The sequence below is a fragment of the Arctopsyche grandis genome, chromosome 8, assembly GCF_051622035.1.
Source record: "Arctopsyche grandis isolate Sample6627 chromosome 8, ASM5162203v2, whole genome shotgun sequence".
Taxonomy (NCBI): domain Eukaryota; kingdom Metazoa; phylum Arthropoda; class Insecta; order Trichoptera; family Hydropsychidae; genus Arctopsyche; species Arctopsyche grandis.
Window position 1 is genome coordinate 10,260,700 of NC_135362.1, and position 17,733 is coordinate 10,278,432.

At 33.6% G+C, this 17,733-nt stretch overlaps 1 protein-coding gene across 2 annotated transcripts in view; it reads left to right on the forward strand.

Moving 5' to 3' along the window:
* Sarm (sterile alpha and armadillo motif) overlaps positions 1-17,733 on the forward strand; it is a 112,150-nt gene that overhangs the window by 34,876 nt on the left and 59,541 nt on the right. The window contains exon 1 of one of the 2 annotated variants that reach the window (XM_077436800.1): positions 6,140-6,569. The exons of the other annotated variant lie outside the window; for it this stretch is intronic. Within the exon in view, the coding sequence (XP_077292926.1) occupies positions 6,498-6,569 (72 nt within the window). The 5' untranslated portion in view covers positions 6,140-6,497. Of the gene's footprint in view, positions 1-6,139; positions 6,570-17,733 lie in introns of those variants that run through there. 2 annotated transcript variants of the gene reach the window in all.

The window sequence follows — 17,733 nt, forward strand, 5'->3', positions numbered from 1 at the left end:
TCAAGTCTAAATGTTTATCACAAGTCTGTGCACACACAGTGATGTTTTAATATGTCTAAGGCAGTTTCACATATGTAAAATCGGTTAATGATGGCATTGAATTGAACTTTTAGTACCATTTTGGTTTTTACAAGCTTTTTTTATATTATTTTGCATCGGTCAGTGTAAAATATAAGGCAATTATTTTTTTAATAACAATTCGTTTGAATTACATATATGTACATTGTATAAAGCAGGGCCGGCTCAAAGGTGCACCAGACCAGGCACTTGCCTAGGGGTGCCATAAACAAGGGGCGCTGCGAGGCGCCCCCATTTTTCTTTTTTTGATTATTTAATTGAAAAAAAATGGTTTTCTTTCAACTTGAACTTAATTCAATATCTTAATCTTATATTATACTTAATCTTATATTCAACTTATTCTTATATTCAACTTAATCTGATATTATACTTAATCTTATATTCAACTTAATCTTATATTCAACTTAATCTTATATTCAACTTATACTTACAATATTCAACTTACATATATACTTAATCTTATATTCAACTTAATTTTTCTACTCGAAGTAACAATACTGATTGTATAATTTACAAGGAACGCAGGAAGTTGACTTGTAAAAGAACAAACTGTAATTTAGAATTGTATGTACATGTATATATATGTACATATGTATATATATATATATATATATATATATATATATATATATATATATATATACATATGTACATATATACAGATGTACATACATATGTATATATATGTACATATATATCAGGGATGGATTTGCTTCATGAAATTAAATATCGTAACCAATCATATTCGAAAAAAGAAATGTCACGCTTTAAATTTCTTCAATTCATTGTTGAATATAAATTAATGTCTTCATTATCGAATTTATTCATAGTTATCCGTATTTTATTTTTTTTTATTCATTTTTATACATAAAACGTGCCTATTTTGAATACAATTTTTTTTTTGTCTTAATATATTTTTCTTCAACATAAAAGTTCAAGAACTTTCATGATATTTATTGTTTCAAAATTTAAGGGGGGAGGAGCGCTGAAACCAATCTACCTAGGGGTGCCACATACTCTCGGGTCGGGGCTGGTGTAAGCTTTAGGGTTACACGACAATTGGTGCATGTCCATAAGGTTCAACGACAAAATGTACCCGAAAATTAGTACCCGCGACAAAATGTTCACGCGACAAAATGTCCACGGAAATAATGTTCAATCGACAACATGTTCAAAAATCCTAAATTTTGAATGGAAAAATTAACTTTTTATTGTATTATATTTATCGATGTATATGGTACTTTTTATCGTATAGATCGCGGATGTTATTAAATTAGTATAAATTACAGGTGTTCTCAACCGTACCAACATATTCTTATTTAAATTGAACAATTACATTTTAAGCGAATGTCATTGTGACTCATTGAATATCATTTTAAGATGTCATTGAATTAATTTAAATGTTAGGGGTTCTTAGCCGTATCCAATATTTACTTATTTAAATTGAAAAAAAAAACTTTCTAAGCGTATGAACTGCAGATTACATTGAATTAGTTGATAAAAACATGTGTATGTGTGTGTAATGTGTGAAGTTACATACAATAGAAGAATCTTTAGATTTTGGTGGAGGTTAATGGTGCAGGTAGTGCATGAGGTAGCTGTGCACTACCTGCCACCTCTGTAACCACTTCCTTTTTGCTTCTGTGCGTTTTTAATTTTACATTTTAAAGATATTCACTTATTCAACTAGAATACGGTTCGGTGACGTTTTTGCACATGGCGATCTCACTCAAAAATTCCCCCCACCGAGAGCCATGCACGCGAACTATCACGCTTACGAGAATTCGAGTGCCAGATATTCAGAAATCGCGATTTTCGTGGCGACGATTGTCGTGTGCGAAATTCTCCGTTTACCATATGTACATATGAATTTCAGATGTACAATTCATAAAATTGGGATTTGGACTCCAAATGGGTTTCGGAATTTTTTCCAACTTCCGACTCTCATCTCCGTCTCGCTTTGACGATAATATGTAATTTCTTATGTGAAATAATATTGTAAAAAATCATTGCGTCATTCAAACTGGTTATTTCGTTATTGCATTGATAAGGGTCTATAATTGTTTAAAACTGGCATGTTGCGCAATTTTTCGCCAAATCGTTGAATAAACATTGTCTTGTCGATTAGTCAAAGTTGTCTACGACGGACTTCTTCCCACGTATAATTTTTATGAATCACAACTTCCAATGCAACTTCCACACATACTCATCCAAATGCATTTGGACAGAGAAAAAATAATAAAACCTGTTAAACACCATATATGGCATTCGCTCTGAATATGTCCGATATACATACATATGCTTGTATGCATATATATTTTCCATCTAAAATAATTGAAACAACTTGCATATTCCCATGATAAATTTATAATGATATCTATCGATGTTTATTATCCATGAAAGATCAGATAATATATGTATGCAATGTCACATTCTTCGATGTATAATATAAAATTATGCCAACAAGTTCACTTACATACATATATAATTATCTATATATTATTTAAATCAATGCAACGACACACATACATACATATATGTACTATCTACAAGTTTTTGTTAGGTTGTCTTCGCTTTATTATACATACATACATACATACATATAATATGTATACATATGAAATTGTAGTGCAGTATATGGGAATCTTTATCAGCATCGGTATATTAAAATATTATATATGTATTAGGTAGATAAAATCAATATCGATTCAAAAATAAGCACTTACCTCCGCTATTTTATATGGGGTAGAGGTATTTTTTTATGGGATTCTATTTTTGGCACGGCTGTAAAATAAATTACACGACATACATATGTCAAAACGACATTTTTAATTTGAAATTAATATCTCTAAAATAGCTCGCACGACCCAATCGAGGTTCGCCCGGTAAATCAAACGTCAAATGGATTTCCAGTAACAAAAATAAAATTTGACGTTTAAGTGAAATCATAGCCAGTTAGTTACATTGCATTATTATTATTATTATTATTTTTATTTTTTTATTTTTTTATAGTAGTTTTGGACCATTGTGGCTTTACAGGAAGAACCTAATGCGCCACAATGGCCTACATTTGAATTATAAACACATCGTAATATCTTAGCAGCCAATACTTATTTTAGTGTTAGGTTAGGTTAGGTTAAGTTTCGGTTTGCCCTATTCATTTAAGATTAGGTTGTTAGGGTCGGTATTTATTTTTGTCAAATTTTATTTTTATATCTGGCAACCCGTTTGACGTTTTATTTGCCGGGTGAACCCCGATTGGGTCATGCGAGCTATTTTACAGAGGGCCACTCTTTTTATTTGCAGGGCGAAATGTTTTAGAGATGGTCATTTGCATATTATGTAATGATCAATACCTAATTTGTTTGGAAATAGGGCTATTTTGGTGGGCCAATAAATGGTACCCTTTTTTATTATCAATTTAATTATATGCTCGTAATACATACACAATACCAGATCAAATTTGTCTCGTGACCCACACCGGCCTATTCACCTAAGTGTTTCCGTTTTAATTTAGTCATTGATGACCATCGTTGCTTACAATGGAGAGTTTGCGGTGGGTGAAATGACCATTTTTACCTTTCTCAACTATGATTGGTCGAATGATATCAATGCTGTAATCGCGTTCTCGGAAATATAGTGATTCTCTCCTCCGTGTTTGGGCCAGGTGAGTATCTTAAGGGGCAAGTCTTTTCTCTCAACAGGAAAATCGTTGACAAATATATGTATGTATTATATATGTGTATGTAGTATTCTTCCTACACTTACATATCGACCAGTGAATCTAAACTGTCGATGTCTGTCGTTTTGATTGTTTGCGTTCAAGTTCGTCAAATTCGGTCTCGCTGTCTTTGGCAAGGCAACACTTGTGTGATGCTATTTTAGTTAGAAAACATTTTGTGGGATTTTAAAAACGGGTAAATCTTCGGCTTTTGGCAGCATCACAATGAAAGATATCATCGTGTTGTCTGTTGTTTAATTAGTGGCTAATTTTTTATTTATTAATAGGTGGATGTTCTATATGAAGTTTTTGATAATGAGGTGATTAAGTTATTTCTTTGTTTTGTTATCAGTAGAAGCTCATCATCAATGGAAGCTTTTATAACGATAAACACAAAAAAATCTAGTTTTGAAACGAAATATTTTGTTTTTGGTTATCCACTTCAAATTTTTTTTTCTAAAGTTTTAGATACTCGTTATAGCTTGGGGTAGTTGATAGTGATTCCCAGTGATTCCCAAATGAGTTAGTCGGAACTCTTTGGGTTATTTTTTCGTTTACCCCGCCGAAGCCAAAATTTTACGAAATATTTCAATGATTCTTCTTAAAAAAAATTTAGAAAATGTGTCTCTGATGACTTGATTTTTGAGTCTATTGAAATTCGTAGGTACTTTGAGATTTTTGCAACAAAATATTTTTAAAATAATATCAGATTATATTTATAAAAAAGCGTTTATGAATGTGTTGAAATTTTCTTGTCGAATTTAAAATAATTTTATTTTAATTTATTGCCCATTTGATTTTCGATGATTTTACACCTGAGTACGATAAAACTGTCATATTTGAATTCTTTGATTTTTCCATTAAGTCGTTACGGGCAGTGGTGTCACCCTAATTTTGGAATAACGGGTTTCCAAGTTTTTTTCAATTTATATATACATATATATTTCGAAAGAAGGTATTTTCTCTTTACCTGCTATGAAATCGACTGCGACCTTTCGAAGTTGTAGCCGTCGAAAACAATTTTCAATATTTGTATAATTTTTAACAAAAATTGTATGAATTTTTAGATTTCTAACGGGTTTCCGGAAACTTTTGATTTTTAACAACGGGTTTCTGGAAACCCACGGAAACCATTAGGGTGACACCATTGATTACGGGCTGCCCCTAGGGTCACATTTGTGGTATTTAACTTGTACATATATAAATTTACAGTTAATAAATTTTTGAAATCATATCCAAATAGCGGTGACATAGTAGGTTTATGGGTAGTGGGTAGGATGGTTTTTGCCAATTTAATGGAGGAACCATTTCAACAATGAAATCAGATAAACTGGCAAACTCTGATGGGAGTTACAAATATCCGAATAAATTATTTTCAATCGAGGTTAGCTCATGGGATCGAAACGTAACCATCGAGCCATGCTGCTCTTTAAAAATTCCGCTTGGCCTATAACGAATTTTTATTACTATTTCATATTATTACAATTCTTCTCCAAAGCAACATGTGGAGTTTCAACATGTGATAATTAATTTAGCACAAAAACATTGTTGAATTCAATCTCAATTCAATAAGGAAGGCAATAAATTCAATTTGAATTTATTGCCTTCACCCATTTCACACTTCCACGCCTCGCATAGAATTTAATCAGAAATTATGGTATAGTTAAGGGATAATATTTTTGGCACGGATGTAAAATAAAATACAAGAAAAATGTCATACGACATTTAATGTCAAATCGACATCTCTAAAATAGCTCGCATGACAGAATCGGCGTTCGCCCGGCAAATCAAACGTCAAACGGGTTGCCCGTAACAAAAATAATATTTGACGTTTCAGTGAAATCATAACCAGTTACATTTTCACTGGATAATCGTAATATATTAGCAGCCAATACTTATTTATTTAAGGGTTAGATTAGGTTCAGTTAGGGTTGACCCTATTCATTTAAGATTAGGTTGTAAGGGTCGGTATTTATTTTTTTCAAATTTTATTTTTGTTACTGGCAGCCCATTTGACGTTTAATTTGCCGGGCGGAAACCGAATCTATTTTAGAGAGGGGCATTCTTTTTATTTGCCGTGCCGATAAATGGTACCCTATAGTAAATACATAATTCAATGTTCAATTTCGAACTATAAACTTTCGATTGACCTAGCAAAAATATATTTCCAATGAATTTATGCATAATTCAAAGCCAACTTGTCGATATTTCAACGAAAATCGTGCACGTCAAATATGATAATTTTGCAAATCGTCATATATTACATTATAATACATTATGGCTTCCACCGTTTCGTGCACCGCGACCTCACATTTGAGAAGCGCTGAACCCAAGTTCCTCACTGTGTGTGAGTGGTGGGAGTCGGGTATATACGCGAGCTCGTCGTGCAACCGTCAGTACAGTTCGACGAGCGACAGAGATTGTCGGCGTTGAGAAGTGAGACTGTCGTGGTTTTTCATTAATGTTTTCCCGAGTTTTCCGACCGTTCGCTCGTCACGAGTTCACTGTCGGTATTGTTTAGCGATCGGTGTGCGCCGCGTACGTCGAAACACGAACGCGGTCTCTGAGATTTCATCCGTCTTCTCTCGTAGTAAAAATCGAATTCGGTGTATTTTTTTTTTGACGTGGCTGTCACGCAGTCTGCGAAGTTGCAAATATTTGTGGTGGTTCTTGTCGTGTGTGTAGTTGTTGTGATCAGATGGTGCTCACCAAAATGCCTTCTCAGCCGTCACCGATGCAGCCTAGCCGCTACAGGTTGTTCAACAGAAAGGTAGTGTACTTTTTGGTGTTAACTTTTTGTTTTCAACCAATGCTCTAAGTGGATTTATTTATTCGGGTTTGAAAGCGTGTTCACGAGTAATGAATGCATTCCAAAGTAAATTATGGCGAAATGTGGTTATTGATCGAATGCGGCATGTCGATATGTCAAAATGTATTCGATGTTTGTACTCGTCATTTCGTTGACTGTATTTGTAATATCTGGTGTTGAAGCTTTAATTTATTGTTTACTTCAATATACTTTTCAGAAAGTTTGTTTCGATTAGTATATCTCTGATCTTTTTGTTAACTATATGCATGTACACATAAACAAGACCGCCGAGAGGAATCCCGGGCCCTGGGAAAAATAAATCCGGACCCTATGACAAACTAAAAAAAAGATTTTACTGATATATTTTTAAAATGCGAAAAATCTATCAGAAATATTATAAAAATACCTATATGTTGGTTGTTATATTTTTTTAATAATTTAATAAATAATAGATACGACTTACGAAACAGGGCCCCTCGAGTAGTACGGGCCCTGGAACTTTACCCCGGCTCCCCCCCCCCCCCCTTCTCGTCGGCTCTGCATTTTGAGCCCTATATAATTTTAGAGTACATATATTAGTTTGGTTGTTTGAAGTTAGCTATGATAGTTAGTAAGTGTAAGTAAGTTAGTAAGTGTAACCTAGCTAACATGTGTTGAGATAAAATTTTACGGATTAAATTCAAGCCAGAGGGAGTAAATTGCAAATTGCAAAATTGAATAGATTCCAAATAAACAAATGCTTTTATCATATTACAGTTAATCTCAAAGTACCATACATATGTACATATGTATTATACCGGTCTCCGTGATTTGACAGAATGTTAAATTACAGAAAACGCAAATATCAGAATGCAAACATCGAAAATCGAAAGATCTTAAGTCGAAAGATCAAAAACAAATGGTGCATGGTAAACGGTACATACTCACTTAATTTGCGCGAGCAGGATACAACAGGAACAAGAGGAACATGCTTTTCCTCCCGTGTTAATGTGCGCGCGCAGAATACGGGAGGAAAAGCATGTTCCTCTTGTTCCTGTTGTATCCTGCTCGCGCAAATTAAGTGAGTATGTACCGTTTACCATGCACCATTTTTTTTTTTTGATCTTTCGACTTAAGATCTTTCGATTTTCGATCTTTGCCTTCCGATATTTGCGTTTTCTGTAATTTAACATTCTGTCAAGTCACGTAGACCCGTATTATACATACAATACATGTGTATTTTTTCTATGAAAATTATTTTTTTTTCGATTGTATCAATTGTATGAGAGTATTAATTCATTTTACTTGCTATATTTTTTTAAATTCTATCAAAATTTTAATCTTCAATAGCCTTCTGCTTACTTTTGGCGACTCGTCAATTGCAAAGTTCTGGCATAAAATGAGACAAAAATGGGACAGCTAATAATTTTTTTTTTACTTTTTAAGTTCTATAACGGAATCGTTTTTGCGAAAATTTAACGTTTGATAATATTCATGTGTAATAAAAATCGGAATGTTTTATTCAAATTACACAATATGCTGGTTGGAATGCGCTACGATGCAATTGTCGCAACCGCATCATCCGGTAACGAGATTCCTTCTATTCATGGAAGGTATTCAAGAAGGGGGAAAGTGACATTTTGAGAAGCGCTATGAACTTCTTTTGTTATTGGTAAATATGAGCGCTATACGTATCGCGTGCCGCGAATTCCAAACGTCTGCAAACGCTCACGAAAACGCTTCTAATTCTACACCATCGCATCGGCATCGCACCGTTCGAGAGTAAGATGCATACAAACATGTATGTAAGTATATAACATAATATCTTCAAATTCCTAACGATTCGACATTCCGAGAACCGATAATTCATGTAAAATGCGCATACAAAAAATAATATGGCGTTTCGCGAAGAGGTTAAGGAACCGTACGAATATCTCGAGTGCTACAAATGAGTTCGATAGCCGTCTTTAGTTCTAAAATACTTTTCAATCAATTAATTTTATATGCGGAAATTTTATGTCGATTTTGTTCATTGTTCAGACAGTCTTCTTTTGTCGTTTTTTTTTTGTTTTTAATATTTTTTGTTATTGTCTCCCCTTTGGACTGACGCATGTTAGTTTTTTGTCTGTTCTCCGAGCGCGTGTGCAGTTATCGATGTTTTACAGTTATTCTCAAGGTCGAATAATGGAATTATTTCGCTGTTAACCAGCTGTCAAAATAGTGTTATTGTCGCTAGCACATACATAGCTTTTGGACACGGCACCGTAAATGCAACAAGTGTGTTTATGAATTGTTATAATTTATTCTAGCGGCGTGTGTGATTGACTTTGCGTATTTTAGCGTAAGAACATTTTTATGTAATTTCCCATTTTTGTTTATAGCAATTCATTTTTTGTTTTGGAGGCGGTTCATTTGTAGATGAAAAAAAATCTGATTGGGTGGTCATTAGATTTATTACGTACTGTAATATTATATGACCAACCCAAAGGCAAATGTACATTTATTGAATTAATAGAGACGATCTAAAAAAATGTTTTACGTATTGGGTTTTTAATGGCGTTGAGTTTTGCTATTCTTTCTATTCAAGTAAAGTTTGCGTGGGTATACATAGAACTGGAGAACGCACTCTATGTACATATGTATGTGCTAATGTACATATGTATAATGGCATTAAATAATCTTATGCTAAATGGCTTCACTCGGATATTTTAAATTTTGTATGTTTTTATGTCAAATATTTTATAAAGTCATAATTATTTGGCTGGAACAAATATATTTTGCAGAAAACTTACCTTCTTGCCAAGATACAAATCAATGTGCAAACGCGGAAGCAACAACTCTTATCGTTTAATGTTTTATGAAGACTGAATTTTATTGTGTGTATACTTGTGAGAATAATTTAGTAATGTGGTTATTTTTATTATTATAATAGTAAAATACATATGTAGTTATTGTGTAATGTATCTTTTCGGTAGCGTATTTATGTACATACTTATGTTCATACACGATACTTTCACATACTGTACACATGCTGACGTTTTTTATTGTTATTTTTTTTAATCTACATATGTATGAAAATGACACTCTTCAGATAGAGTGTCTCTATCGTCGATATACATACATACATTAATGGAATCCATTAAATGTGTTTTTGCGCTGGTGACGCAAGTACGTACGTAGTATATACATATGTATGTATACGGTCGCTACCGTTCAGTGCACCCTTCGAGTGGCGCGAAAATTAATAGAAAATTTGTATGTCCGGTTATTTCGAATCGTAGATCGTGCGTCAACGCGCGTATTTTTTCACTTCATTCTTTTAATTATGTCGATCTCGTCGACTCTCTCGACTATTTGCAGTCGCGGTTGTTTTGATGGCAAGGTGATAGCTACGTAGGCGGCGACCGGCACAGCTGTCATAATAAATGACTAACGAAAACATTGAGAATCCGCGAAACGGTAATTAAATCGAATTCGATCATATCTCGGCTGCGACACCTTCCAACCTCGTTTTTTGGCGCGACTTTAACTCTAACGAAGTCGAGATCTGGTGTCGATCGACTTCTGGTAGTTGGACAATGCGTAGTATAAAGATTGAGTGCTAGGTTTTATTTTTCTTAAAAATAATACGGCATAATGATGAAATTTTGTAGACATGTTCATTTTGGGCTAGGCGTATATGATAACGGCGCAAACCCACTGAATCGTACGCCATGCACGTGCTCGCGTATAGGCTGAATCAGCTGGGAAGGGCGTTTCTTCAAGTCGTTATTAATTCGTACGATCTTATTATTTCGAGAAGGTAGAAGATCCCATTTTTCTTCAAATATGGGAATCAAAGTTATAGATAACCGTCAAACCTATGTCAATACAAGGATAAAATAACACTCGAGGGGTGATTTTTGGCCTGGATGTTATAGCATAGATCAGGCATGCTAGCGTTTTTTTACATGTGCAAAACTATCTAAATAAAATACACGTGCCGCGCACCTCTCTGTGTGGCTGCGCTTTTTGTTGAATATGCCGGGTTCAGGCAATGCGGAAGAGATTCTCTCGATTTTGATCGCATCTGAATAATTCGACTCAATATTAAAAAGTGTAGTCTGAACGCAGCGTCAGAAGACAGTATAAGTATTGGTCTAAAAATGGTAAAACAATTTATTTTTCATATTTTCTTTGTAAAATGAATACCCTAGTGACCTGGGAAAGATAGGTTATCTTCGCCCTATGGAATTTATTTAAACGAATAATGATTTGGTTATCAGTTATGAAAATACAGGTAGCGTGAATTTAATACGTTTTTTTTTTTAATTTTTAATCGGAAACTGAAATTAGAACTTTCAGTCGTTAGTCGAATGTAATCGAAAATATTTTTGGTTGTTTCCAATCAATTTGGTTTTGTAATTGGTTCGTAGCACATTGCTGTTGATCTGCATCTGATATGTGTGTAATAAAAACGAAACTGAAATTTTAAACGCTCCGCTCCGCTCTAGTTCAAAAAAATTTTAATAACAAAGATGCATACAGATTAATTAAAAAAAAGATTTCTCATTCCAAAAAAATAACAGTGAAATGACTTTTCCGAAATTGTTATTAAAGGTATTTGTTTATATATTGTATACACAATAGTCTTTGGAATGTCAAACAAACATTTTATTTTTATATCGTTAATATATATACATATGTACAGTATATTGAATTATCAGTTATGGCCGAAGCTGCGAAGTCAATATACCAAAAGTAAGTAAGTATGTATACAATAGTTTCAAAATCGAACGTGTACTTTCTATTGTAGAACCTTTTATCGTACGAAACGGTTCTTTAATCTTTTTTTTTCATATAATATTTTATAAGTGTGTACATGTCGATTAAAAAAATAAACACTGATATCGTAAATCATATCAAATTAAATATACTTGACTTTTTGTCTTGACTGGGGACAACATCTATCAACGAACGTTAGCGGAATGACGGTTTTATCTTGACAACCATCCATTCTATAAATATCGTATGTGTATGCACATACATAAATATTTACATATGTTCGATATTATTGATATTTAGAATCCTGCAATTTAGTGTTTTTTTTTTTTATACCGTTAATTTAAACGCAAGTTCAAGTCAGATACGGATTTTATATCAGATTATACTGGTTTAGTATGCGAAGTAAACTTTAATCTTATCCGACGATGTTATCGATAACATTCACATAAATTATATAATTGCGTGTGTGCGTCTTCGTAATTATTATTACATTATTAATGTTTTACTTTCACTTTGAAAATTTTAGTTAGTTTAAGATATGCAATTTAAAAATGCAAAACACAATCTAAATCCGCGATAGAAAGCAACTGTGTATGTGGTTGAACTGCTAGGCGATAATTCGTCTTTCGAACTAAATGATACATTTGTTTGAAACCTGCTAAAAGTCGTATATTTTCGTTGTTTTTAGTTTTGATTTGATAATATGTATGTATATTAAATATATTGCGAGTCGCATACGTTTGTAGTATTCATTATATTTGAAAACGACGCACGTCCTCTCGAGTCTTTTCCGCGTTGCAATTTTACACCATTGTTCGCCAAATTGATGCGTTTAGCAATGCAATTGAGCGGAGAAAGCTAGTGCTAGGCTAGTCAAGTGTCATCAATGAATCGATCGGTATGCAAATCGACGTTCAATTGCTTTTGCAAACACACGGATTTGCTTTTGCCCTCAAGGTCTGGGTCAACTGTACGTCTTCGCATGATGTCGAATTAACATGTTTCACCTGTCTGACGAATGGTTCGTATAACGTTTTGACACGTATGGAATTCAATGAGGATTCTACATACATAGATTATCTATGAATATATGTATATGCATACTACCGTAGATTATTTGTGATTGAATTCATTGAACGTATAAGATTTTGAGCTTTTGGGGAAAATTCTTTTTTACTTGTTTCTGCTGCAACGTGACTATTTTACGGTTGCGTATTTATGATGATTTTTATTTGCTATTTTCATGAACTAGAACTTAATAATTGGCAGGAATTATTATTAGGCTTTATTTAAGTAGATGCCCGTTTTCTTTGGAATCAATTCGGATAAAATATGAAAATGTGTACACATGTAGATATGTCGATGGTTGCTGTGAATTTATGTAGTAGTATCAAAATTTTTCTAGAAAATTCACTGTGGGTTATTGAAATGTGACTAAATGTATTTCTTGCAAAATTGGCACTAAATCCTCCTATTTATCAAGTCGTCAGCTAAAAGTTTTTCAATAATATTTTTTCCTAATATACTTTTTTCTGGCAAATGGCAAATATTTTCAAGGTTATGCAGAATGCTTGAAATTTAGTTTATTAATACATAAGTCTTGACTGATTAACGAGAATTCAAAGTCGCCGGTTCGTATGAAAGTTTCCATATTACAACAGCGTTATTTTCAAAAAACCGTCGTTTTTTTTCATGTTCCCGTGACTATTTTGAAAATAAAAGTCGTTAAGAGCTTCCTTTACTTTTAATTTAAACACAAAAAATCTCCTAGTGCGCCTACTGCATGAATGCACGTACATATGTATATGTATGTATGTACATGGGTATTTTTCATAACAAGCGATTGTGAAACTATAAAAGTCAATGAATTAATGTTCGTTCTTCCCCGTATCTAATGCCTACCCGGAGCCAAAAAAAGGCATAATATTTGACTTTCGCTTATTTGTGTATGTCAAAAATTAAGTTTATTAAAATATGCGCTCCGTAAAACGGATCGTTGTTTTACCATAATTCTTGTGAAGGCAGTGGAAAATAGTCGGATTGTATGTATATTACATTAAAATACCCAATAGGATACATGTTTTGGATGCGTTGCACGAAAAAGTTGGAATCGGTACGTTTGAAAGCACTTAGCACTTGTGTTTGGTGTGGGGATCACGTCTTCCGTCGTGGATCTTTCTAATCTTTCCCGGATTTATTTCTGGTAAATGTACACTTATGCAGTCTGCAGGATGCGCATTCCGCTCGTCGAACACTGTAATAAAATTTGAGCGAGCCGTGTGTAATAATATTCGCGCGACATTTGTATGGAAAAGTCATCCTGAATATATATGTACATATACTCGCTGATGATGGCGGCTCGCTTTTGCATTTGGCCACATTTGCAATTTATCGAATGACAAAATCGGCAGAGCATCGTCGCGCAGAGCCGTCGTGTCCACAATTGCCAATTTCCATAATGCAACGTGAATGTATGTATGTATGTATTTATGTTTAATACAGGCATATGTACATTCGTGTATATATGTTATGTTATAATATCTCAAGTTGGATATGTGCTGCATTGAATAAAAAAAAGATAGGTTATCGAAGAGTATTGTATACTTATTTTTAAAAGTAGTATTTTATATGTCTTATTTTGACCTTGCAAGTCGTTATCTATTTATACATATATAATACCCAGTGGTGTAGTGCTAAATAAAAAAGAACCAGGTCGGTGTTTAATATTTACGACCCCCCCCGCATTTTTCCTTAAAAAAAGGTTGTATACTAATATTGGTAGCTTAAATATTTATAAAAAAAATCAAATAATAATTAGCAGATATTCTTACTTATTGAAATTATTATGTACATATTTTCTTATATTTTATAAAAACTTCCATAGTGCATCCTCTTCAACATCTTTGATTTTGCAAAACCCGTGTTTGTATGTCAACAGCAACATTTCTTTTTAGCAATGCTTAAACCATGTACATATGTACATATAAAAAAATACATACATATGTCAAAAAACTATCAAATTCTAAGATGTGAATTTAGAGATGACTATTCATTTAAGCTGAGTTCCCTCATTTTATCTATCCTCAAGTGCGTATGGTCGATAGTTCAAAGAATGTTTTCTTTCAAAGTTTTGGGTGGTTTTAGATAAAAAAGCCAATAAATTTCATTAAACGTCATTTAAGTTTTGAATGTGCTCAGATTACTATTCGATTGTGGTCATCGAGTGTTAGAACGAGAGTCTGCTCACAATATTAATGTTAATTAAGTGAAAATTATTAATGGTTTACTTAACATAATTATATTTTTTTTACTATCAATCTAATAAACTGTAAACTGTAAATTTTCCAAATAAATAAAATAAAATAAAATAATATTTGGAATACAAAATTTTATATGAAATTTTAGTCAAAATATTTTTTAATTGTACTCGAAAAACAACGTTTATATCAATCAAAGTACCAGGGCGGCGACCTGGCTCAAAAATAAGTACCAGGGCGGCGACCTGCCCCGACCTGGCCCGACTACACCACTGATAACACCATTTGAGTTAACTCAAGTCTTATAGATAAAACCCATTCTTCAAATTCTCTCTCCGGTAAAATTTGGAATGTTCTGTGAAAATTGAGGTATTGATTATTGCCACAGCGTAGTGCACTGGTTGAGCTATTGTATACCAGTAGAGACGTCGTAGGTTCGATTTACGGCCAAATTCGCTGCTGGCGAAATCTTGTGGTTGTTAAAAAAAAAATCGACCTCTTAAAATTTTCCGATTTTTCTAGCTTAATTGTTGTGACGGATTCAATAAATCGGCATCCTACCCTTCAGTTTCTCGCAAATTTGAACTATTAGCATCTCGGATTTGTGAATCTTATAAAAATGCTACCTACATAATGTTTTTCTCGCAAATTTTCTTTGTATTAAAAAAATGTTGATGTCCTGTTAGGTTTGAAAAATTGTTAGTGCTTATGTAACAGAATAATCTTAACCATATTTGTCACCTTATGGTTATTCCTAGCACATATAATGTATTTACGTAATAAAATATTGTGATTTATGACATGATCGTATATACTTTGTCGCTTCTCATCATATTACCTACCTCCGTGTATTGAGTTTCAAGTATTAATGGGATAATGGCAGTTTGTCGATATTTATAGCTGGTTTTATGTTATTTGTAAATCATCGAATGGCAAATTCAGCTTAATATTATGTATCGTGCTGATTTGTATTTGCTTTACTTGAGTATTTATAACTTATTCTAGCTTTTAACTAAACTTTGAGCTTAAAATCAAATCGGATCGGAACAACGATGATCCAAAACTTTTATTATAATTAAGGCTTAGTTAGCAAAGAAGTAGGTGGGGTAAATAAAATATGCAAGTAGAGGCTTTTAAATCATTTGTATTAGTAATACAACTCAAATGCAGGGCAGACTCAAAGGTGCAGCAGACAAGGGCGCCATAGACAAGGGGCGTTACGAGGCGCCCCCGTTTTTCTTTTTTTTTATTATTAAATTGAAAAAATAATTTGGCTTTCTTTCAACTTATAAATCATTCTATATTCAACTTAATTTTTCTACTCGAATTAACAGTACTGATTGTAAAATATTATAATTTACGAGGAACGCAAGAAGTTGACTGTCAAATATCAACGACTTTCGTTCTCGAACCTCGACTCTCTCAAATATCAAACTTAAACCGATCTGCTTAGGGGCGCCATATACCTTCGGGCTGGGCCTGCTCACGTGTCAAGGTCGTTTGCTTGTGTCAATACTGAATTTGTGCAAATAGATGGCACGCAATCTCTTCGACTTGACCTGACGCTGCGAATCCCAGCTTTGTAGTAATTCTGTCGTGCAAAGCCGCTTTTATCTCAGATCGTTTCAGTAATATTTCTCGATTTTAAAATACTGTTTGCGTCTGATAGAAGGAACGCACCATTAGTTAAGGACGATCGGCGCCATTAAAAGCGCTCGTCGCAAATGTAGGTTAACAGTTTGCGCGATTCTTGGAACGTTTGTCGTAATCATTGCACCACGGTGCATAGCATTGCATTTTAACACCCGGCATCATCACCGCATACACACACTCACAGAGAACTATTTTGTCTCGCCTTAAATGGATGAATGGATGATGCATTCCATTCTGCCGCTGAATTCGTTTTTTATCGTCCATTATTATATGTATGAATGTATGTATGTATGCATGTTCAGCATCGTCGTTACCCTCAATCGGTGGGATGTCGGGGGTCGAGTTTCATCCGTCAATATTTTCCTAGATGCGATCTACTAATGACCATGTTCGAAAGTACGAAAATACTACTAGTTGTTGGGTCACGTAAGTGTAATGTGTGTGTGTATTTTATTATCGGTCTCTTTGAACCCTTTTGATTTATGCTAGTCTCGCACACGTGTAAGTTGTTGCGTTTAAAACGTGTGTTCAATGCCGTTTCTAATCCGTACGCGTTTTGTTTGATGTTCGATTGGTGTGCATTTTTTCGCGTGGGTTGATGAATCTATTCCGAGTATATATATACATATGTAAATATGTACAGATATCGTGAGATCGAACGTGTTCAAAGGTTTATATGCGTCCAGGGCGGGTCCAGGTGTTTGCTCTTGCGGTTTCCTCTCCAAAAAAACTATGGCTAGTCTAAATCAAATCGCAATAGTTACATTAATGGGTGAGCCAATTTGTGAGGAATTGTTTTAAAAATTAAATTGGCAAACTTTGATAAGGTAACGATCGATTATCCAAATCCAACCAACAGTACTAAGGAAATGTGTTCATCGATATGTGATTTTTTCAATCAAGGTCTAAGATCGTTGTTTAAATACGATTAAAATCTATCTGTCTTGAACTATGTATATCTATATGAATATGTAGTTCTGATCTATTTGTTATTGAGAATATGCTTACAGGACACTCGAAGTTTTTATCAAGTGCATATAGCTTTTGATTGTGCATCGCATATAGGGTTACCAAATATTCGAATATCCGAATATCGAATAGTTTAAAAAATCTAAGATAATCCTAATCAAATAAAATCAAAGGTACTGTAGAATGAAAATAAATTTAAAAAAAAATTGTATAAAAAATATTCGAATACACAGATTTGAGATTCCTAAATTCACACAGTTTCAACAGGCAACCACTTATTCGAACTGATCTAATCTACATAGTATACTCAAATATCTGTATGTTTAATGTGATAAAATGGTTCTCTTTACGAAATACGATACAAATTTGAATGGGGATTGCGTATCACATAACTTGCTCAGTACTTTCTTTATAAACAAAACAATTCCAAGTTCGATTTCAATTTTAGATTCGCATTCATGTGTGAATGCATTCGCATTCATGCATAACAGGGAACTGATATA